Source organism: Enhydra lutris, unplaced genomic scaffold (genome assembly GCF_002288905.1).
Source record: "Enhydra lutris kenyoni isolate GAN:26980312 unplaced genomic scaffold, ASM228890v2 scaffoldscaffold25, whole genome shotgun sequence".
In the NCBI taxonomy this organism is placed as follows: Eukaryota; Metazoa; Chordata; class Mammalia; order Carnivora; family Mustelidae; genus Enhydra; species Enhydra lutris.
Window position 1 is genome coordinate 25105481 of NW_019154109.1, and position 24909 is coordinate 25130389.

Genomic DNA, 24909 nt, shown 5'->3' on the forward strand with positions numbered 1-24909 from the left:
CTCCCAAGAGATCAGGGGGCAGCCGGTCAGACTAGACTTTCTACACCACTTGGAGGCTCAAAAGATGGGGCCTCTTTGCTAGACACGACTTCATTATGTCTCGGGCTTGCTTCTCTATTTTCCATGATTATTCCCCTTCTAAACTCCAAAAATCACTGTTGCTTTCCACCCAGGACAAGGCACAAGAGAGAAGGGCTGTCTGGTTTGATGGGAAACCCCTTCAGAAGGTACACGTGGCAAGATTCTAGCGTTCCAATTCCGGCAGGCTGTGTTTTCATTTTCTACCAAGAAATTAAGAGAAGAAAGAACACAGCAGAAAACATCCATGGCATTCATTCTTTCATTTGGTTTAAAAAAAAAAAAAAATTCCAAGAGTTCCTACAGATTTACTAAGTGTCAGCCAGCCTCCCTAGGTTTGTTACCTCCTTCCTAACGGTGTGTATTACATACATAAACTTCTCTTAGGGAGCCAGAATCTAGGAGGTTTAATATGACATCTTCCCCCAATCCAGAAAACACCAAACCTTCTATTAGGGGTGTAACAGATATGTACAAGGGCTTGCCACTAACTATATAGTGTCAGAGGAAGAACTTTCATGGCTGAGCCTGCCGTCCTTGAAAACACACACACACACACACACACACACACACAGCCAGCAAAAAAAGATTCCAGATGGGGGAGGGAGTCCTGAGCCTCAATAAGCCTGGGATTGCTTTGCTAATCACAGAATCTAATCAATTGTCAACGCTGATGCTATTTGCCACAGCAAACATCTGCAAGGCACAAGCCAACTTCTTCCTTCCTGGATGCTGATAACCTGACCTTCCAAAAAGGGGCCCCATTTTTCTGAGATCTTATTCCTGCTTTTCTTATCTCATCAAAAATAGACATGAGAATGGATCCCTCTAGGTAATTCCGGAAGTATGGACCCAAGGTTATGATGATTGCTTCAGATGGTCCCCATTTTTGCTTTTTTTTTTCTTCCCCCAGAAAACGTAATTTTCTTCTCTTCCTTCTATTCTTTCTCTTTGTTCCAGGCATTCTGCTCGACTCTGCTGATGTCAAATATGAAGCATGCAGGGTGCCTCTCTACCTGCTTGCTCGTCCCCCATGGGTCCTTACCCCAAGTGATTTTAATGAATTATGCTTGAGGAAATAGGAGATCAGGCATCTATCCACAATCAGGAATATTCAGAAATGACCTAAATAAAGCCACTGAAGAAGTGCTTGTCCACACAAAAGCCTCTGGAGGGAAGAAGATTTACTTGCCAAGTATCCTTTTTGCAATGGAAATGAGTAATGTAAATTTAGTAAAGCTTCGGGTTGGGGGAGGGCCCTGCTTCAATATTAAGGATATAAAAAGTTGTCGGTTTCCAGAACTCTTAAATTTCAAACTCAGCCAAATTATATCTTCACATATTAACCTCTTATTTAAAACTTATGTCTATTTCAATGACTCTCTATCTTTCGGCGTTATCTAGGAGCTAGTATGTGACGTCCTAAGCACCCTGTGTGAAAAGTCTGAACACTTTAAAATTCTCACTTTATTTCTGCAGTGCTCTGGGCTGTGATAGCAGCAAAGGAAAATACAGAAAAGCCCATGTATAACTTTTCCTGTAAAAAAGTTGATGAATGAAACTCCCACGCTATTGCACACATACAATAGTATTTTCTTTTGTCTCTACTGAAAAAAAAAAAAGCACTACAAAGGGGTTCCTCTGCATATTATTTCCAACAACTTAAGCACAACTGGAAGGCTTAGCTCCAATTTTCCATAATAATTTACTTGGTGCTTAGAATAGTCACCTAAGCTTAAGCTAGCAGAAAAATTCTTTAGAAAACTGTAATCATTGACTGACATTCCAAGAGAGCCAACGTAATTCTTAAACAGAGTGGGGGTGGGGTTAAAATGCTTACTTTTCTCTTTTTAAGATCTTTAGAAAAGAATAAAAAGTTACAGCTTTAGTAATGAAGGGGGTCCACAGGGTCCTTCTAGGGACTAGTCATAAATCACGCTCAACCATCTGCAATGCAGATCTATCCGCGACGGGGAAAAAGTCATTTTGATATCTGTTTTGCATTATGATAACCTTTGCAGGAGTGGTGAGTGTGTTTTTGCTAATGCTGACAGGACTGTACTTCTACCAGAGACAAGTGAACATGTCTGGATAGCAGGATGATTCAATGAGTGTTGCTGGCCGGAGACTGAAATGTTTAAGAGTTGACCAGATGGGGAAGAAGGAAACTCTTTGGTTACTGAACCTCTTAGCCTTGATCCTTTGTCAATCATGCCATGAAGGGGAAAGAAGGAAATAGACACACACAAACCTCGAAAAGTAAAAAGGCTCTTCAGAGTTATTCAACTTGGTGTGCTGGGAAAAATACATAACTAGATCGAATTCTACACTGTCTTACCACATCCATGCTTACAAAGCCCAGGCCACTCTTTGTGCATGATTCCATTTGAACAAAAGGAGGCATGGAGATACAGCCCACTGGCTTGGAGAAACTTAGAACAAATTAGGGCCTCTAGAAGCTCACAGAAGACGTTAGTGTGTGGAGCGTTATAGATCTCCAGTAACAATCCACCATAAGGTAGAGAGAGAATTTATTTTAGCGAACAAACAAGCGTCAGGGGTCAAAGGCACTTCCCAGAAATGTTAGAAATTAGATTTTTAATCATCTTATAGTCAAACACATTTAAATTTGTGACCCTTCAAGTTGGAGGCATTGGTCTTCTTAGATGTGTGTCCCACCCCCAAAATCAGTGCAGTGGTTCATTATAATGAATAATGTGAGAATAATCTGAGACCAAAATTATTTAATAAGGAAGCACTTCTGGGTTTCCCTTACCAACAACAACAACAACAAAAGTACCAACATGCCTTCCACAGCATACAGATACTAAGGTTATATTTTATGTATTATTGATTATGTTTTTTTTTTCATGTGTGGAAATTCAGAACTGGTGGTAGGAGGCAAACCCCAAAATATATTATGTTAGCCCAAACTCTGAAGTTAGTGATATAATGCACATTCACTAAAATAAAACCAGGGCCAGAGCACACGACTAATAATACTCCAATGGGGAAACTGGAATCTGAATAATGTGAATTAATGACTGGCAATTTTCTTTGTAGTTTGCATAAAGAAACCAGCAAAATAAAACAGTGAAGAAAAACAATTCTAAACAACGTTGAGCAGTAACCCCAGTCTGGCTTTGTAGACCAAAGCATTACAACGAGGAATATTCCTGCAGAGAATGTAGGCTAGTAGGTCACCCAAACAGTACGTGATGGGAATAGCAAAATAGACAAGGATAAAAACTTTATGTGAAACAGACGAAAGGCCAGAGCCCTCAAGGGACTATGTCCAAGTATTAGAGCTAGCTCATTGTCCTCTTTGAAAGGAGAATGTGAAGGTCCTCTCTCCTCCAAACCAACCAATTTAGGTCTGTCCAACTTAAACAGACACATCGGTGCAGACCTCCAGACAAGCCCGTCTTAGGAACAGTAAAACACGCCGCTCTTTGGAAATGAAAGGAAAAACCCAAAGGGGCCTCAACAACAAAAAGGACAATCAAATACATAAGTCAACCAATCGGAAACCTGGAGAATGAAAAGAAAACCCCAATGTAGGAAAAGCAAGTATCAAAGTGGAGCACAATCCCCCCCCCAAATCAAAGAGAAAAACTAACCAGCTGAGTTAGGAGTCGAGGGTGAGTTAGCTTGGCTTCCATGGTCCTCCTCCTCTGCCCCCCCTCATAAATACATAAATAAAATCTCTTACAAAAAGGAAGACGTAAAAAACTTTTTGAATTAGAAACATGATATATCCGTGGGTTAATTAAAGCATTTAAAACAAAGATAATTTCCAGATACTTTACTGTTATATAAGATGTGCCTATTGGCTACTAAATAAATACACTTTTTAAATTCAATGGCATCTTGTCTTCTCCTACCTGATTTATTCATCAGTCAACATGTTCTGAGCAACTAATACAGGCATTTAGGAAACAGGAAATATACGAGAGTGGAAGACATGAAGACCAACTAAGTTCTGTCTGTTCATATACCTGTAATGTAAGAGAAGCGTATGTGTGATAAAGCAGAGAGAAGCAGAGAAGAAGGGCTTAGGAGGATAACCCAGGCAGCAAGGAAGAACTGGCTGTGGGAGCGAAAGTACGATTTTGAGAGTGGGGAGGCATGGGGAAGGTGGCATAGGAATGAAAGACATTTACAGAGATATCTGGCAGCCAGGCGCAAATGTAAGGGGGAAGTGCGCAATCAGGTAGGGGCGAACTGACCATGTTGTCCAGCACCCAGATTTTACCTGGATGTCAGGAGGGTGAGGTAGAAGGGCAGATAGGTTGGGACCAGGGTGTGAGAGACTCTGAGTGTCAGAGCTGGCATTTGAGCTTGCTTAGGTAGGCAACAGACAGGTGCTGGTGATTTCTAGGCAAGGAATGGCCGAATTCAGAGGGTGTGTGCAGAAGAAAGGAGACACTGAAGTCAGTAACGGTAATGAGAAAATGATCACAATGGCCAAGCCAATGAACTATTCTAGAACTAGGACAGTGGCAGTGAGAAAGGAAAGAGAATGAATGTGAGAGCTGAGTGATCTAAGTCTGTCTGATTGACAGGGGAGTGAAATAACCTCCCTCCATTACTCAGAGCCACTCTAACCTTGTTAAGTACTGCCCATTGTCATCCGAGAGCACAACGGACTTACGGATGTATAATTGAACGCTTGCCGCTGCTACGCAAGAGGGTGTTTAAGACTTGTACAACTCTACATCCTTGTCGAAAGCGTATCTTTCCATCAGAAGAGAAAAAAGTGACAACCGTGTCCTAACCAATACTCACTAGGAACTGTCTACTGTGAAAACTGCTCACACACGAGGAGAAAAAAGGTCAAATTAGAAAGTTACTGCTTATAACATTTCATACTGCATTCATGTGGAACGATTTCTGCTTTGCCAAGCCCTTTCCTACCTATTTTCTCATTTTCCCTAAAGCAGCCCTTGAGGGATTAAGCCTGGGAATTACAGGCCCCATTTTACAGAAGAGAGGTATAGTGCCTACCCACAGACACACGAGAGTGACCAGGACTGGAGTCTCCCAGCTCTTCCCAACCTTCCATGAGTTCACCACGTGGGCTCGGTGAAAGGCAAGTAAGGGGTCTGAACTTTATGGGATTAAAAATAGACACTGGTTGGATAAGATATGGGTGCTATGAAAACCCAGTCAGGAGAGCAGATAATGGCTGCCCAGAAAATGGCCCCTACCACGTGAAACACAATCCAGAGTTCAGCTGGGAATTCCATTGCTGCCTTGGGTTTAGGAATTGTTTATTTTTATTTCTTGGCTCGAACCTTTCACTCCTGCCCTTGTCTCCTCTTGTCTCCCTCCTTCCCTCTCTCTTTCTTCTCTTGGCAGCCAGAGCCAGGTGCGTCCACGTTGAACATCACTGTCTAAAATCACAGCTCGCTCTAACAAGTTTGGTCTCCTGCAGGTGGCACGATTTAAAAATTTAAAATGGACACCCAAGGAACTTATCATATCACCATCAGCCTTTGAATCATTTACCCTGCTTACTAAAGACCCAGGAATCAAATAAACACCGTTCCCAGGGGAAAAAAAAAAATGAACACACAATGAGAGAGTCTTTCGAGTGGCATTTTCAAGCCCAGTTTCTGTGGTAAGATTATGTAATCAGACATAATTGTCTGCACATGTTTGGTTACACTCTTTCAGAAATGATTCCCAGCCCACCCGACAGTGTCAGAGGGGTCAGTGTTGACCCCCCAGAGTCTGAGTGCCACCCTCTCCTCCACTACCCAATAAGGAAGCAGAACCGTAAGCCCATTTCCCACCCACTCGCATAGACTTTCTGTGGCTCCTGGTCTTATCCCCACACTCTGGTATTTTCCTCATGTTCTTGTCTTCCACTCATACAGAGCAAAGCTTTTTCTGGAAAAATCTTTTGAGATAAAAGATGTATCTCAAAAAGACTCAGAAAATGCATAAATGCTTATGTGCTTGAAACCACCTCCCCCCCACCACACACACACACACACAGACAAGCACAGAGCAACCTCATTTTTGTCTGTTTTTGAGAACATACTTCTCTACTACAGTATCTTATAAGATTTTTCTAAGCAGGTTTCCAGCAAGTCAGCCATTAACATGGTAATTATAATTAGCATAAGCACAAGAAGAGAAGAATGCCTCTGCTCTGGAAATCCTATCTGGAAAAGTGACAGGATTGCCTAGACTACATTCAACAGGGTCCACTTTGACCTCCTCCATCTCCTGCTAGAAAGAGACTTGATAAATACCATACAAATTCAGAGGGGATTCTGCCTCAAGGAGGTAGAAAATAAAGAGCTTCTAAGTGGCAGGGGCCTTAAAAAGTCACCAAGACACTTCTGACCTGGTACTTGAGTCTCCTCTCCGACATCCTGACTGAGTAGCTAGCTATGCCGCCATGTTTGAATGCCCTGATGGATGGGGAGTTCTCAACTTCCAGAGGCAGCCAATCCCTTCTCTGGACAACTCTCACTAGAAGAAAGGCCCATCAAAGGTCCAAGTGAGATGTGTTTCTCTGAATCTTCTACTGGCTCCTATCCTTGGCCCATTTAGCTCACTCATGACAAATCCAATCTTTCTCACAAATAACATGTCTAAAACTACTATATACCACCCACGTCTTCTCATTTATGGGCTAAGAATTCCCAACTCTTCCAACCATTCCTTGTGATGAACCTGCTGGTGTTCTGTTGATTCTTTCTAGTCTCACCTTAGTTGTGTCTGAGTTGACCAATGCAGGGCTGAAGGAGACATCACCTCCCCCAGTGCAGACACCACAGCTCAGTTAGTATAGACCAGGATGACATTTGACACATTAGGCCTACCGTTCCTTCAACCCACTCCCAATTCCTTTGAATCGTAACACCAGAAACAAACAACAAAAAAAGCATCGCCACCAGTCAACCACAGTTTTCTTCCATAGTTCTGAGCCAACGGTTCTACTGGAACCTCCTGCAACCTCTAAAAGCCCAGGAAATGACCCCTGATCTAAAGGACAGCCTCCTTTTCCAGGCAGCCTCTTGTCCTCGCTTGCTGTCACCGCTGCTGAGATAGCGGACGATTGATCTGAGAAATCAAGTTGGATTGCTGTCCCAAATCTACATTCGGTTCTCCTTGTGTCTGTCTGATCGATTTCACTCTGTGCGACACAGCTTGTCGCTATGAATTTTCATGCTAGTCAGAAGCCGCCAGCGCGCCCAAGAACGAGGAGAAGATGGTCTGCGCCCCTCCCCATCCCTTCCTCATCCCCAGCCTCTGTGTTAATTTCTTTCTTGTTTTTGTCCTTAGACAGACTGGAGAAAGGTGCTTTTTCAGACCACAGACCTGGATGCAGTGGCTTTTGGGCTACTGGTTTTCCTGCCCAGGGTCCCCAGGCCCCAGCTTGTGGTGACATTTCCGACCACCGTTGTGCTAGGTGTCACCTGTTCAGCGGCTCCTCTCAGCTGAACGCGAGTGGCCGCAGGTGCCATGAGAACACTGATCGGGTGTGACAGCCCTCGACGCCAGCTGCCTGCATGAAGCCTGCCCGGTCGCCACTTTTTGTGCGGGGAGAACGCTGCCGACGGCGTGGCCGATACAGACACGAGAAACTAGGTGACCGTAAAGCTAAGAGAAGTCCTACTAAGTGGCATTCCGAGCCCTATGGCTTTGAAATAATTGGTTATGATAGAATAAAAACAAAGGGTGGGGGGGGCCTTGTTTTCTTACACTGATGCCCTGCGGACTGTACATCTGACTGGCTGCGAGTCCGTCACTGTATCCTCCTGTCTGGCTGATAACATGGCGAAGGGTATCCACCTAAACGGACGAACAACAACAGAGAGGAGATTAGTCAGGGAGATGCAGGAGAAGGGAGGCAGAGCAGCATCGCGCGCGGGCGGCCGTGTGGGCGTGCCAAATTTACACAATCCTGGCCGAGGTATCCTTCCCCAGAGGGGTCCGGTAGGAGGAGGCCGGCCTCTCTATCTGCCAAATCTGTTCTCCTTTCTGAGTTCGGTCAGCAAGATGGAAACGAGGTCCAAGGCACCTGGGATTCCCACCACGGAGACTAACCCCCAGCGCTGCAGGAGACGGTAGGGGATGGGGGATGGAGTGAAGGACCCCCCCCGCCCATAGGGACCACCCTACTTCGCTTCTCCTCCACTGGTCGTCTACAGAAGTCCAGGCTCTGTCTGCAGGGGGCCTGGGCAGCCACCTCCCAGAGAGAGCGGTATGTGACTGACACTGTCCTTGCGAGGACCCAGGTGATGGCCAGCTGTAAGGTCACTCGACCAGTCTGACCACGGCTCTTCACACTTGTCCCTAGGCTGTGTTTCCTGAATCACTGGCCAGGTGGTCTCTTCCAGGCGTGAGGTGCTTCCTGTTCCGCGGGCAGGGTGTGAGACTGGGCTAACGGGGCTCAGAACTTCCCTAGCCATTCTGACCCAGAGCATTCGACTTGACCCTCTCCTGCAGGCTCTGTGCTGAGACAGTAGGGTGGCTTCCTGGGATGTAGTGAAGACAGGCTGTTCGCTAATGGGCACCGAGGGTTTACACCACATGACCGGATTTTTGCTTCCCAACGTGGGCCCCAACTCATGACCAGAAACCCAAGTCCCATGACCTCAAGGATGATTGAGAAGATGAGTTTAGTCAACCTGCTCGGGTGTTTGTAGAGCTTGAAATGAAAACAGAAGATACAAAGGTATTTGCCTACTCATTAGTCACCTCCTTATCTGGCTAATATGGAGTGTGGGAAACCCGCAAGCAAGAGGGGGGCCTGCAACGGGAGACAGTGGACTGAACTCCTCCTCCCTTTCCCTTCAGCGAAGAAAGAATCCACTGCTTCCACGTGCCTGGCGGGCCTCGGTCACTTCACCCTGAGCTCGCTCCTCTCCTGCTTTCCCATTGTGGCTGACAAGTCAGAGCCAAATGCATTCACAAAGTGTGGACGAGACTTCCCATGACCATGGTTGTCTTTGGTTTGGTTTGGTTGTTGGCAAGACTTTATTTCTACATTTTCCCTCTCTCTCTCTCCCCCTTTCTCTCTTCCTCGCTCTATCTCCCTCTCTCACCCTCTCTCTCACTCTCTCCTCTCTCTCTGAACAGAACTGGCAAGTGCCAAGACGACCGAGGGCTCTTGGACTCCAATGCATTCAGCTGGTGGCACATTGGCTGGGTCCCTACCTGTGACTGCACGTTGGCTCCAACCTGGGCCCCTTGGTAAGAGTCCCCATTGAGTGACTGCACGCCCATGAACAAATCTCCAGAGTTTGACATGTTAAAAGAACTGGAAGAACCTGGAAAGGAAAGAGTGAGGCACCTGAATCACAGAAAGGAAAAGGCTCAACCCCTGCAACTAACAGCCAAGAGGAAGAATGACATGCAAAGCAACCCCTCCCAAATAAACACTAAAATAAAAATAACATCCACAGAGTCTGGTTAGTAGCATGAAGAACAGAGCAAGCAATAAAGGGTGCGTATCGTTCATGTTACGTGAAGCCACGTCTTACTGCGAGTTGCCAATAGGACTGTGTCCCCTTAACAACTTCAAGCTGAGACAGGGAATATTTATTCGCATGTATTCTTCTTAATTTAGTCTATTTGAATTGGAAATGGTCTCCAGGACCTCTCTTTCATGCCCATAAAATTCTAGGGGTTGCCAGGGGAGCACAAGCTGAAGGATACGGACTAGTCAACGGATGGTACTTCTGCCACCAAGATGGTGTGCACAAGCTATTCGGCTGGTTACCAGATATGCTGTTGCCAACCCATCTGCCCTCACATGGGAAGCAGCCCTGGTGAGGGAGGGTGGGGAGTGAAGATAATGCCAAACATTAGGGCTGGCCATGGGATGGGAGTCCACTGACATTTCTGATCTCTAGAAAGGAGGTCAAGCTTCTGGCTGGGTAGCAAGCAGCCCAAGAGAGCCTCAAGGACTACAAGAAGATGTGAGGATGGTGACGTCTTCCCTTGGCACCTGCTATTATGGAGGAACGTGAAACAGAATAATGGGCTGGGAATTCCGAAGCATGCATGAAATAGGAAATGCTAATAATAACACTTAAGATAATAATAAAAGTGGGCCTCAAGAGGAGCAGTCAACCATCTGCTTTCACCTCCCAGAGAAGAAGCCTTCTCCCACACAGTTAGCCTTTAGGCAGCACCCAGGTGGCACTATGGTAAACCTGGCCCACCCTCGGCCTCAACACGTGGGTGTGGAAAAGCTTCTTATTATTCTGAAGTCATCGTGCAGCTCAGCGCATTAGGAAAGAAAGCTCAACGTGCAAGGTTTGGTTAAAACATGACGTTAGCCTAGAAAAGGAGAGACCTTAGGGACCCAGGTCAGTTCCACTCTATTTCCAACTCTGTCCTGCTCGAATCGCACTCTTGTCCTCACATTTGACAGCCATCATCCACTTGGGATCACCCAGCAATGATGCCCCAGCTCTGACGCTTTCTTAATTTCCCAAGGTAGGGAATTGCGCTCTCCTAGAGGGCTGTCTCCTGGAGCTCAAGAGAAAGCTTTTCCTGTACTCCGTCACTCTGCTCTATGCTGAACTGCTCATAGGATCCTCATACGTCTAAGGAGGGCGCCATTTTGAAAAAACCAAATGGTTCACTTGGGGGAAGGATCCTCAAGGTAGGAAACTTCTCTGTTTTTCTTTGTTTTGGGGATGTTCATCCCCACACAAGCACTAGCTAGCTCTTGAGCTACATAAGCTGATTCCCTACTCGCTCTTGTTGTGGGAAGAAGGGAACGCTTTTTCTGGGGGGCAGGAGGGCGACTCAAGTGCCATCTGGAGGACTATGACGTCTCCATAGCTCTGGAACATGTCTTGTCTCATTGGGCATGCATTTCTCAATTTAGCTTATCTGCACAGAAGTAGACAACCGGGGTCCTGAGCCAAAGAGGCACAAGGTCTGACCAGGCAGGGTAGCCTGTTCTGGAAGTTTCTTCCAGTAATGTGGTGCCAATCTCCCCAACAGGTGGCTGAAGCAGGGTATGGCACAGATCACATAATTCCCTGGCCTGCATGTCCTACCTATATCCTTCTCAAACTTTGTTTCCATCAGAGCTACAACCTAAATAATAAGAGCCATTTTGCCATCATTTACCACACACGCTCATATTTAGATGGCATCAGAACCAGGAGTAGTCAGCTCCAGGACCCCAAATTATAATTGCTTATATAATATCATAATTTTTTGCCCTCCTCCCTCCCACAAGAGTGTTCAGTTTGATGCCCAGATACATTCTTTCTTTCTCTCCCAATCAAATACCATGTACTAAACCCACGCTCCTTATGCCTGGCTGATGGTTTATTGGAAATAAGCACCCAGCCCAAGAAATGGGAGAGACCCCCAAAGGGCAGTGCTGGCGCCAAGGAACATGGCGTCCATGGAACCACAAAGGTAGGGGATGTGCCATTTACAAGATACATGCTGCAACAGACACAGATGATTTAAAAAATATATGTGCATAGATAAATTATAAATATGTCTGGCTACCTAATGTACATAGAGATAAATAAATATGAACATATCAATGGCTTTCACGTACAGATGCACTTGACTCAGAGTAATTGCAGGAATCACTCCCTTGCTCTCGCCTCTGTCTGCTCTTCTGGCATTTTGTTGTCCCTGTGTAGCCATGTACTACACAACCACATCTTCCAACTTTCTGAGAAGTATCTAGAAGCGGGGCTGGCTCTGAGAAGAGGCCAGGGGCCATGCACACCACAAGAGAGCAGACAGAAGCCCACACAAAACTCGAAATGAGGAGGAGAAGACATGTTCTTCATCGGGCACTGGAAGGGAGAAAGAAACAGCACAGAATGGACAACTTCCTGAGAAGGAAGTATCCTTGACAGAGAGTGAACGGGCTGTCTTGGAGGTGCCACAAAGTCTCAAAGAACTCCCACGGAATGACCTGGCTTGTGGAGAAGGTCCTTCAAGAACCTCAGGGGCAGGTGGCTGGAAAGTAATCCGCAATTACCAGAAGGCACATTTTAAGATGTGCTTGCCAGTTAAAAGGTTCTGAGTTTGGAGTGGGAAGGGAGGCACGTGTCCCATGTAAGCTGTCACCCAGACATTGGGGGCATGTACAGAGCGGAGCCCACCCTCCACTAGACAGACAGGACATAATGGATCACCCATGGATTCTAATGCCTGGGTGCCGGCAAGTATGATGACGGGGAGATGAGTTAACATCCATTTCCCTAAGATCATTTTCCGAAGACTGCATTTCTACTCTAAAGAGTCTTCAGGAGACTTCAATTTGTTCAGAGGGGGGAAAAAATAGAACAATTCACTGCATCCTCTCCCCAAAAACCCAGAATACTAATGACAAAATCTAAACTTAGAGCAAGGTTTCCGGACACTGGCAGTATTAGCATCTGGGGCTGGAAATGGGCTCATGGTGGAGGAATGTTCTATGTGCCGTAGGATGACGGTCTTCCATCTCCCTAGCCTCTAGTCACCAGAAGCCAGCAGTACCCGCCTCCCAAAACCCTGACAGCCAAATATCTCTAAGCACGACCGAATGTCCCCTGAGGTACAAGTTTGCCCTGTTGAGAACCAATGATGCAGAATAAGAGAGGCGTTACTTTTTCTTACTGAGGAACTCGAAGAGTTTACAAGTATTGGCGTGTTATTCCTCAGAGCGTTTTTATGAAGCAGATGTATGGCAAATACGGCTTCCTGTTGCAGTTTTGAAATCAAGGCTCCCAAGAGATCAGGGGGCAGCCGGTCAGACTAGACTTTCTACACCACTTGGAGGCTCAAAAGATGGGGCCTCTTTGCTAGACACGACTTCATTATGTCTCGGGCTTGCTTCTCTATTTTCCATGATTATTCCCCTTCTAAACTCCAAAAATCACTGTTGCTTTCCACCCAGGACAAGGCACAAGAGAGAAGGGCTGTCTGGTTTGATGGGAAACCCCTTCAGAAGGTACACGTGGCAAGATTCTAGCGTTCCAATTCCGGCAGGCTGTGTTTTCATTTTCTACCAAGAAATTAAGAGAAGAAAGAACACAGCAGAAAACATCCATGGCATTCATTCTTTCATTTGGTTTAAAAAAAAAAAAAAATTCCAAGAGTTCCTACAGATTTACTAAGTGTCAGCCAGCCTCCCTAGGTTTGTTACCTCCTTCCTAACGGTGTGTATTACATACATAAACTTCTCTTAGGGAGCCAGAATCTAGGAGGTTTAATATGACATCTTCCCCCAATCCAGAAAACACCAAACCTTCTATTAGGGGTGTAACAGATATGTACAAGGGCTTGCCACTAACTATATAGTGTCAGAGGAAGAACTTTCATGGCTGAGCCTGCCGTCCTTGAAAACACACACACACACACACACACACACACACACAGCCAGCAAAAAAAGATTCCAGATGGGGGAGGGAGTCCTGAGCCTCAATAAGCCTGGGATTGCTTTGCTAATCACAGAATCTAATCAATTGTCAACGCTGATGCTATTTGCCACAGCAAACATCTGCAAGGCACAAGCCAACTTCTTCCTTCCTGGATGCTGATAACCTGACCTTCCAAAAAGGGGCCCCATTTTTCTGAGATCTTATTCCTGCTTTTCTTATCTCATCAAAAATAGACATGAGAATGGATCCCTCTAGGTAATTCCGGAAGTATGGACCCAAGGTTATGATGATTGCTTCAGATGGTCCCCATTTTTGCTTTTTTTTTTCTTCCCCCAGAAAACGTAATTTTCTTCTCTTCCTTCTATTCTTTCTCTTTGTTCCAGGCATTCTGCTCGACTCTGCTGATGTCAAATATGAAGCATGCAGGGTGCCTCTCTACCTGCTTGCTCGTCCCCCATGGGTCCTTACCCCAAGTGATTTTAATGAATTATGCTTGAGGAAATAGGAGATCAGGCATCTATCCACAATCAGGAATATTCAGAAATGACCTAAATAAAGCCACTGAAGAAGTGCTTGTCCACACAAAAGCCTCTGGAGGGAAGAAGATTTACTTGCCAAGTATCCTTTTTGCAATGGAAATGAGTAATGTAAATTTAGTAAAGCTTCGGGTTGGGGGAGGGCCCTGCTTCAATATTAAGGATATAAAAAGTTGTCGGTTTCCAGAACTCTTAAATTTCAAACTCAGCCAAATTATATCTTCACATATTAACCTCTTATTTAAAACTTATGTCTATTTCAATGACTCTCTATCTTTCGGCGTTATCTAGGAGCTAGTATGTGACGTCCTAAGCACCCTGTGTGAAAAGTCTGAACACTTTAAAATTCTCACTTTATTTCTGCAGTGCTCTGGGCTGTGATAGCAGCAAAGGAAAATACAGAAAAGCCCATGTATAACTTTTCCTGTAAAAAAGTTGATGAATGAAACTCCCACGCTATTGCACACATACAATAGTATTTTCTTTTGTCTCTACTGAAAAAAAAAAAAGCACTACAAAGGGGTTCCTCTGCATATTATTTCCAACAACTTAAGCACAACTGGAAGGCTTAGCTCCAATTTTCCATAATAATTTACTTGGTGCTTAGAATAGTCACCTAAGCTTAAGCTAGCAGAAAAATTCTTTAGAAAACTGTAATCATTGACTGACATTCCAAGAGAGCCAACGTAATTCTTAAACAGAGTGGGGGTGGGGTTAAAATGCTTACTTTTCTCTTTTTAAGATCTTTAGAAAAGAATAAAAAGTTACAGCTTTAGTAATGAAGGGGGTCCACAGGGTCCTTCTAGGGACTAGTCATAAATCACGCTCAACCATCTGCAATGCAGATCTATCCGCGACGGGGAAAAAGTCATTTTGATATCTGTTTTGCATTATGATAACCTTTGCAGGAGTGGTGAGTGTGTTTTTGCTAATGCTGACAGGACTGTACTTCTACCAGAGACAAGTGAACATGTCTGGATAGCAGGATGATTCAATGAGTGTTGCTGGCCGGAGACTGAAATGTTTAAGAGTTGACCAGATGGGGAAGAAGGAAACTCTTTGGTTACTGAACCTCTTAGCCTTGATCCTTTGTCAATCATGCCATGAAGGGGAAAGAAGGAAATAGACACACACAAACCTCGAAAAGTAAAAAGGCTCTTCAGAGTTATTCAACTTGGTGTGCTGGGAAAAATACATAACTAGATCGAATTCTACACTGTCTTACCACATCCATGCTTACAAAGCCCAGGCCACTCTTTGTGCATGATTCCATTTGAACAAAAGGAGGCATGGAGATACAGCCCACTGGCTTGGAGAAACTTAGAACAAATTAGGGCCTCTAGAAGCTCACAGAAGACGTTAGTGTGTGGAGCGTTATAGATCTCCAGTAACAATCCACCATAAGGTAGAGAGAGAATTTATTTTAGCGAACAAACAAGCGTCAGGGGTCAAAGGCACTTCCCAGAAATGTTAGAAATTAGATTTTTAATCATCTTATAGTCAAACACATTTAAATTTGTGACCCTTCAAGTTGGAGGCATTGGTCTTCTTAGATGTGTGTCCCACCCCCAAAATCAGTGCAGTGGTTCATTATAATGAATAATGTGAGAATAATCTGAGACCAAAATTATTTAATAAGGAAGCACTTCTGGGTTTCCCTTACCAACAACAACAACAACAAAAGTACCAACATGCCTTCCACAGCATACAGATACTAAGGTTATATTTTATGTATTATTGATTATGTTTTTTTTTTCATGTGTGGAAATTCAGAACTGGTGGTAGGAGGCAAACCCCAAAATATATTATGTTAGCCCAAACTCTGAAGTTAGTGATATAATGCACATTCACTAAAATAAAACCAGGGCCAGAGCACACGACTAATAATACTCCAATGGGGAAACTGGAATCTGAATAATGTGAATTAATGACTGGCAATTTTCTTTGTAGTTTGCATAAAGAAACCAGCAAAATAAAACAGTGAAGAAAAACAATTCTAAACAACGTTGAGCAGTAACCCCAGTCTGGCTTTGTAGACCAAAGCATTACAACGAGGAATATTCCTGCAGAGAATGTAGGCTAGTAGGTCACCCAAACAGTACGTGATGGGAATAGCAAAATAGACAAGGATAAAAACTTTATGTGAAACAGACGAAAGGCCAGAGCCCTCAAGGGACTATGTCCAAGTATTAGAGCTAGCTCATTGTCCTCTTTGAAAGGAGAATGTGAAGGTCCTCTCTCCTCCAAACCAACCAATTTAGGTCTGTCCAACTTAAACAGACACATCGGTGCAGACCTCCAGACAAGCCCGTCTTAGGAACAGTAAAACACGCCGCTCTTTGGAAATGAAAGGAAAAACCCAAAGGGGCCTCAACAACAAAAAGGACAATCAAATACATAAGTCAACCAATCGGAAACCTGGAGAATGAAAAGAAAACCCCAATGTAGGAAAAGCAAGTATCAAAGTGGAGCACAATCCCCCCCCAAATCAAAGAGAAAAACTAACCAGCTGAGTTAGGAGTCGAGGGTGAGTTAGCTTGGCTTCCATGGGCTGACACATTGGTAGCAGTGACAGCCGTTTTGGCGGCATAAATATTGGCTTCCTCTTGAAATTTACCTATGTTCTTCTTGTACCGGATTCGTTTATTTCCAAACCAGTTTGACACCTAGAGCAGTGTAAGAGAAGAGGAGAATGTTAACATTCCGTCCCGTGCAAACATCTCAGAGGAAAATTAAGGCATCAGGGGAGGGCTGGAGGCAGGCTACTGGGGCTGATCCTACTCTGATTTTGCAACAACAATGAGATCTAAAGGAAGGGCACCGAGAGGGGCCATTGCGTGTAATGCAATTCTCCTGCTTAAGACGACACCATTTAGCAAAAACAAGTCCGCGCACCGTCCTACGGAAGAGCTGCTCATTTGGATTTGGACAATTTTAGTTTAGGACGACCATTTTAAAGTGGGTTACCTCCTAAGAACATGACCCGAAAATAAACACAGCGTTTCAGGAGAAATGTTCCTTATCGATGCTAAACACTGACTTTTGAGTAACCAAGAGGCACAGACTTGTAATCATCCATACAGGTCTGTATCAACATACAGGTGCTCTCACTGAGGGATTAATTTCACATTTTTACAAGCTGAAGAACGCTAACATGGACCACATTCTTAGCCACAGGTACTACAGACCTTAGGATCCAGATAATTCCATCAGATAGATTTCACCAAGAATTTTGTGCAAAGCTTGGGGTTAGCTACACAAACTGAAGCATAGCAGAGATTAGTCCTTGGAATCCCAAGCTTTAAATGTTAAAGCCAACACACAAAATAAACCTAATTAACTTTCTTTCTTTTTTTTTTTTAATATTTCATTTATTTATTTGACAGAGATCACAAGTAGGCAGAGAAGCAGGCAGGGAGAGAGGAGGAAGCAGGCTCCCCGCTCAGCAGAGACCCCGATGTGGGGCTCGATCCCAGGTTCCTGGGATCATGATCTGAGCCGAAGGCAGAGGCTTTAGCCCACTGAGCCACCCAGGCGCCCCCCTAATTTACTTTCATTTGTTAATTTATTTCCTTCATGTGACTCACAGGAGCTATCCTGGCTTGATTCCGCATCCCCATTCCCTTTATACCAAGACCCCTGGTCAGACACAAGAGGCGACTTAGCGAAATTCAAGTGTTACCCCTGTCATTACTGCCTTATGAGGTACGTTCTATACCCCAAGTTCCAGATGTGATTTCAAACTAAAATGTGTGTGGTTTTTTTTTTTGAATAAAATTACAAAACAAACTATGAATCTGGTGACAGAAGAGGAAGTTGATAACACAGGTACCACTGCTGACATGTACGTTCTATTAACCCAAACAATGGCGGATAAAGGACATTTTTGCAAAACTGTAGTTACCTTTGAAACGCATTAGCAAAACTTAAAAATCTCACAAGGTAAGCCCTCCTTTGCCTGTGTGGCTTCTGCTACGGGAGAAAAGTTAAGCCTCTGTTATCAAAACCAAACCATACCACTGCAGTATTAGTAAACGAGAGGAAAAAAATTCAGTGACAAATTGCTTGATTCATTGTCAATGCTGGTGCCTACGGGAGAGGAAGGGCACTCTGGGGCCATTTTAGGACCATAGCATATCTAATTCCATTCCCAAACTCATGCTTTCCTTAGTATAACCTTCACTATCTGTATGAGGGAGAGGAAAAGAGGCAGCAAGACTTTTCTAAGGTAACTGGGTGCATTGGAAAAAAGGGGGAAAGATGAAGGTCATCTGGGAGGACTTTTGAGGAAGGAAAAAAATGCCTGAGGTCTAGTTAAATAAGCTACGTGAAAAGAGGAGAAGGAATGTTTTGTGGGCGTGATTCCCTTCTCAACAAGAAGAACCAATGGGTGGACAAGATGTGTAGTCAGCTCAGGCATTCCCTACATGGCCCACAAGGTGATACTGGGACGCCCTGAACCATGTACGTAATCAGTGCTTTCAATAGTTAACTTGCTGTTCACAGTCATGGAGGGTCTACTGTGTGCTAGGCACTAGGGACACACACAGGACAGACACAGTCTGAGACAGGTGATACAGAAAAAATAATCGGTTCTCTGTGGAGAGTCTGATCACGTTTCAAACACGTTAAGTTTGAAGAGCTTGGGCAGAGCCATGGCAAAGTCCAGTGGGAAGGAAGACATACGAGCTTGGTGTCCTAGAAGTCTCATCTGAGTATTCAAATAAAGGTACACCTGCAGCAATAAGCAGAGAAGAGATCACTCAGAGCGAGTGTGCAGGATAGTCCTTTTCCAAATTGAGTGTGCATGGAGAGATTGTTCACACAGATTCCCCCCATCCTCCCTTAATTCTGACTCAGGACCGGGGTCAGACCTAAGAATTTACATTTTGAGCCAGCTCCCAGCAACTGCTAAGGTTGCCTTCTGTAGACCACACTCCAAGCAGAACGAGTACAGAGTGGAAGGACTACCGAGGGATCAGAGGAGAGGCTGGTCTACAGATGGATTTTGGGGTATCTGCACATTTTTGTTTTGTACCATGGGAGGAATCGACAGTAAGTAGATTTTGAAAGAACCTGTAGTACAAAAAAAAATGGTTAAGAACCATGGGGATAGGCCTGAAGAAATGAGGGCTAAAGAAAAAAAATGGTATTTCTAGGGTAGGTAGAGACAGTAGATCCTCTAAGACCAAGCAAAAGTGGCCCAAGAGAAAGAAGGAAACTCCACAGAGAACAGTATCAAGGAAGCCAAAGTAGGAGAATTTCAAGATGGAGGGATAATTTTTTTTTTTAAGATCATTTATTTTGAAAGAGAGAGAGAGAGAGAGAGCGCGCGTGTGAGTGCGCATGGGGGGAGGGGCAAAGGGAGAGACTCTTTTGTGCTGATTCCCCACTGAATGTGGAGCCTGACATGGGGCTTGATCTCATGATAATGAGATCATGACCTGAGCCGAAACCAAGAGTTAGATATTTAACTGACTGAACCACCTAGATGCCCCAAGATCAGGGGGAGGGGTAATTATTAACCCCCCAAAATGACAACAACAACAAAAGCCCAAAAAATAAGAAGGAAAGAGACAGCCCCAAAATGGCAAAATTTAAAAAGTCCAAAATCGGGATCCCGTAGATTTGGGAACTTAAGGGAGATTTAATAAATCATATGGTCCAACAAACCATGACTGGCAGATGGGATGACTAAGACCCGACAAGAGGGAGTTCCCTAAAATCTCACAGTTGACTCTTGACAAAAACATGCTCCTAGAAAAACACTCTTATTATTGTATCACATCAAACTGTCTTGTCTCCCATGGGGATTTGTCTGGCAAGAGTGGAACAGCTCCATTGTTGTTGGGAGGGAGTAATGTACTGGGGAAGGAAGAACGGTGTGGCCTTAGGGTGAGTGAAGCAAAGGGAAAGGTGATACAGTATGTAAATATTCATTTTAATGGACAAATTATGTGCACCTGGGTTTCCCTAACAAAGGAAGTGACAGTTGCTGGAACAGGCCAGGATTCCTTCTTTGATCTAGATATAATATAGACTAGCTCCAGAAGAGTTCATTCTATCATCAACAGGGATTTAGAATTCCAAATCCCAGAATTAGAAGTCAGACAGTCTAGTGATTTAATTCTACTACAGAAGCAGAAGATTCCACATATCAAATTTACTGATGGTCGGTTAGTGATATGGTTCCTGCCCACAGCCATTCCTCAAACATGCAACAAATATCAGAAACCAGCAAATGCCTTTCCTTGTGGACAAGGGATCTAAAGTTGGACAAGAATGGGTAGAGACCCAGACAAAACCAGGTGACCTGAGTTTGACCACTCATGTTCTGTTTTCCTACAGTTAAGACTGGAACAACCTTCACTTGGGTCAAAGTACCTGAGGAAGGTCGGAGTTGCAAGGGTTAGTGTTTCCAAGGCTTCTACCAAATCCCTCACAGCTTGTTGGGCAGGCCCTGGAGAGCCCTTCATTGCACATACTCTGTGTAGAGGTCTGTATTCTGAATGGACCTAACTGGGCTTAGTTAAGCACCGACTGATGGGATCAGCACCCAGTAGGGAGTAAGAGAAGCCAGGATTCAAGTCAAGGAAGCACAAATACTCAGTTGATACAAAACAGCATCGAGTTTGCTTGCAAAATGCTAAGTGAAGTTTCTCACTAGAGTAGGCTTCTTTCCCCCCTTCTCCCACCCCTGTTATGGAAATGCCAGTATACAGAGTTCTTTTGCAGGAGACGTGTATCGGTGGGACTTCCTCTTCTCTGACAGCTTTCAGAACTATCATTACTGTTCTCAACTAGAGACTAGGGACGGTATTTGAGGTTCAGATGAAAAAAGTTCTGGATGGATCCCTTGAGTAGACGAAATATACATACGTGTAAATATTGCCTACTTTTCTACTTCATGCTAATGCTGAAGACTCCAGGTCAATAAAAATGTTTTACCATGTACCTTTCCATGTCAACAGGCACCTGTTATGGTTATCACTCTTTGGGGAAAAGGGGCACTCAGTGACATTTTGCGCAACCGTTCCAATGCAATCATAGTGACACGTTAAAATCCCCACACTCTGTCAGTTTCAGAGCGAGCACGTCAAGAGGAGACATTTGAGTCCCTTTCATTGAAAAGTTCCACTCACTGACTCTGTCCTGGGTTGAGCGCAAGATGGGCTAAGGGACGGACTATGTTTGAGAAAACAGTATGAGAAATGCGGATACTTTCCAAGGACAGCCAAGAACCTTGACCCATTTTTGAAGCAATGGGGCATTCAATGGGAAGAACCCTATCCCTGTTTGGCTACCGGAATCTACTTCTCCCACTCTGGCTGGTCCCTCTCAAGTTTGTCCAGGTACTTACTAGAAACTCTCCCACTTAAACACATCGAGTGCTTACCTTGACATGTTAGGGTTTTAGCAAATGGACCTTGCAAGGCATAAGAGCTCAGTAAAGCAAAACCTCCAAGACGCTGCCATGTGGCTCCACCAGACCCAGGCTAGCAGGTCTCTGGAGGGCTCCTTACCTGGGACACTGTGATGCCACACTTCTTGGCTAACTCCTCTTTGGCTTCCTCACTGGGGTAAGGGTTGCTGAGATGGGAATAGAAATATTCATTCAGGATTTCCGTCGCTTGCTTGTTGAAATTCCGTCTCTTCCGCCTTCATAAGGAGAAAGAAAAGAATGACAAAAAACATTCACACCTAATAGATATATAAAGGGAGAGACGAGGACCTACTTCTGTGAAAAGGCAAATTTTTGAGCAAAAAAGTGGATTAGAGGAAATTTGCACCAAGGGGGTGGATGTCAAAGCCATTACTGCAAGTATCTGTTAAGGACAGACTGTGCATCGTGGGGCACTGACCAGAACAGTCACTAATACTTGTCCCGGGTGGAGAGGAACATGGAGTTTCAAAACTCAGCCACCTTGGTGTTGAATCCTTGGAGAGGGATGCCTCTCCAAGCCCCAGCTTCTTCAGCCGAGAGTGGACAGTCACGCTGGTCTAGCAGAGTGATGGTAACTGGAAAATGAGGCCATACGTAGAGGGTACTCTGCGCGGTGCCCGGTACGTGGCGAATGCTGGGTGACAGTCTCTCTTTCTACCAGGCTCCAGGCTTCGGACCTCACCCTTTAGAGCAATCAATTCAAATTATTCATTTTGTACAACTTGTGAGAGAGCTACGGTTCTTCCCATTTCCCAATGAAGAATGGAGTCCAAAGGTCATTCAGCCTGCGTGTCATAGAACCAAGGTATGAGTTCCGGTGCGCCTAACTACAAAACTCAACCTCGCTCTTAGGTACAAATGACCTCCTGGAAATTACAGACTCTGGAGCCTTGAGTTAAAAATAAGTTATTATTTTCCTTTTATTCCATTCCCAGGTAAATGCATGCAGCATTTTCTAAAGGCATCTGGGGAAGAGGGTGTGCAAGGCACGGACACTGGCCCACTGGACTGCGCGACCTCCCTCAGAAGGAGACAAGGAGCACTTTTCAAGCTAGAACAGCTGCTAAATGGTAAAACAAAAGCCCACCGAAATCTCTTTAATACACAGGTTGCTGAAAGGAAGAGAACCACGTTTTGAATAAAAGCATTTTTTTTTTTTAAAGTGCTAATTGAACTAATTTAAAGTGAGAATCACTTGACTGCCTCCTCACAGCTAAGGCCCGTAGGCAGGTTGGGGGAGCTATTTGGGGATGCCAGGCTCACAGCAGAGGCTGGCTGGACCTCCTTGAGGCGGGAGACTGGATCTTTAAATCAGCTCTTTTAGCACTTTGCCCTTCTTGCTTTTATCAAAAGCTTTTTCCTTATGGAAGAGATTTCCAGAACATCCTTGGTTATGCCAGGACACAGGATTTCCCGATGTAGCCCAACAGAAAACACGGAGCAGCCTTGCTAGACAAGAAATTCAGCTAATATTGTATTTTCAGGGTCCCACTTGGATTAATTAACACAATAAAGTGCCTGATTTTACCGGATGAACACCATCTGTCCATAGGTATTAACCACATCTGTCCAGACTATGCCAAGCCCAAGTCACTTTTCCAAATCATGCTGAGTTTCTGGGTCACCCAGCATCAGAAATTGGATGGAATAGATTAAAAAAAAAAAAAAAAAGCCCAACTCAAAAAATAGGCATTTGTTAAAAGTCCATGCCTGGTGGGAATTTGGGGAAGATAGCCAAGTGGCTAACGTGGGCTCCAGACTTTAGATAACCTCTGGCTTCTTCCCTGCCTAAATAAAACAGTTGTCTTGGGCCTGGGGAACTGGACCCTGAAGGCTCCCTTAATTGGGAGAACCTTGGTTCATTCATTCAGCTGTCTGCATTAGCATCCCACTGTATTTCTTGGGAGTCTTCCAACTGAGCTCAAAGGAAGCCTCTCTGGAACGAGCTGGTGATATGGGGCTGGGGCAGACACGCTGGTCCCGACTCTCTTCTCACAGTGATGTGCAACCTTCCCTAGGTGGTCTCATTCACTCTGATGGGCTTCCTTATCACCACTCTCAGTGGCTGTCTCCATGGATGGCCTTGGAAATCCCAAGATCAGGACTTTTCAGACTTCAGAAAACCTAGTGCAGATGAATCACTTCTGATGGGAAGGTTCTTTGAGCTAGACACCTGGCTTTGGCTGGAAGTGGGATCAGCTTGGTGAGTTAACATTTGTGACTCTGAGCCCATCAAAAGCCGTGGGAGTTGGGTATCTGGGTTTTTAATGTAAAGAATGTGGAGGTGGAGCGGATGGATAAATACGTACTGGATAAATGCGGCATTTTAGGAATGAAACCTTTTGAATCAAGGTGAGTCAAGAGTGGGCGGAGCAGGCATCACAGGCACAGTTGCTAAATACCAGATGTGTTACCCCCTTCCCTGTCCACTCTCCTAAGAGTTGCTGCCCGTCTCCCACTGCACTCCCCAGGCACTTCAAACACACCCCGTGTCTCCAAAACTGGCATCGCGTTTCACCCAGACCAGCTCTATTGTCTTCCTTCCCTGCGTTACCACAGACACGGTTCCATGTATGTAATTTGTTCATTCATTCATTCCAACATGTGAGGACCTAGCAGGTGCCAGAACCCAGGGGTGGTTCTCATCCCTTCCTGCTGTCTTACCTTCATCAGATGATGGGCCCCACAGCGAGTCCTGCCAGTTCTATTCTATTCCAGCCTATTGTTGCTCTATTTTTGAAATGGGTTCAGAGAAGCCACTGTCTATCATGTAACGGTCTGGCTAGGGTTGCACGGCAGCACTTTTGGCAATGAGGGGTAATGTTCTAGATCTCTGCTGCCCAGTCTAGAAGCCATGAGTCTGCTTGTGGCCACTGAGCTGCTCAAACGGAGCTGGTGTAACCGGAGTGGCAAATTCTGAAATTTTACTGATTTCAATGTAATTCAGTTAAAATTAATTTAAATTTAAAAATCAAATAGCCACTTACTAGACAGTGCAACTCTAGACCAATGCGTTCCAGAAACACTTTCTGGAAGGTGTGAACTCACAGCCCTGCCATGCACCATCAAGGGCATGAAATGTCTCTCAAACCCCTTGCTTTCATCTATTCTGTAATGTACCAATATTTACCTTAAAGAAAAATGATCTTCCCCTGCATATTGGAGTAAAACGGGGAAGGTACTTCATACTTATTCTGTGTTCACCCAGTTTGAGGGGCACAGGCTTTAACTGTGGGATCCTACTGCGTCTCTTGTCCCATTCAGCTCATCTTCAAAAAAAAGCATTAGAGTAATTCTCTCAAGCCATGGATCCGATCAGGTCACTAATAATAGTAACAGTAATAATAATAATAAAATATAAATATGATAAATAAAATAATAAATAACATAAGGTGGTATTCCTTAATATATAAGGAAGCACTGTGTGAATTATGGCATGAATACCATATTCCAGACACTATCCTAAGTTCTTTTT

At 44.6% G+C, this 24909-nt stretch overlaps 1 protein-coding gene across 2 annotated transcripts in view; it reads right to left on the reverse strand.

Moving 5' to 3' along the window:
* LOC111151184 (PBX homeobox 1) overlaps positions 1-24909 on the reverse strand; it is a 288290-nt gene that overhangs the window by 30047 nt on the left and 233334 nt on the right. The window contains exons 5-8 of one of the 2 annotated variants that reach the window (XM_022508989.1): positions 21514-21649; positions 16497-16656; positions 9283-9371; positions 7801-7890 (exon numbers count right to left, since the gene is read on the reverse strand). In XM_022508989.1, the coding sequence (XP_022364697.1) occupies positions 7801-7890; positions 9283-9371; positions 16497-16656; positions 21514-21649 (475 nt within the window). Of the gene's footprint in view, positions 1-7800; positions 7891-9258; positions 9372-16496; positions 16657-21513; positions 21650-24909 lie in introns of both variants that reach the window. The other variant, XM_022508988.1, reaches the window with a different exon arrangement.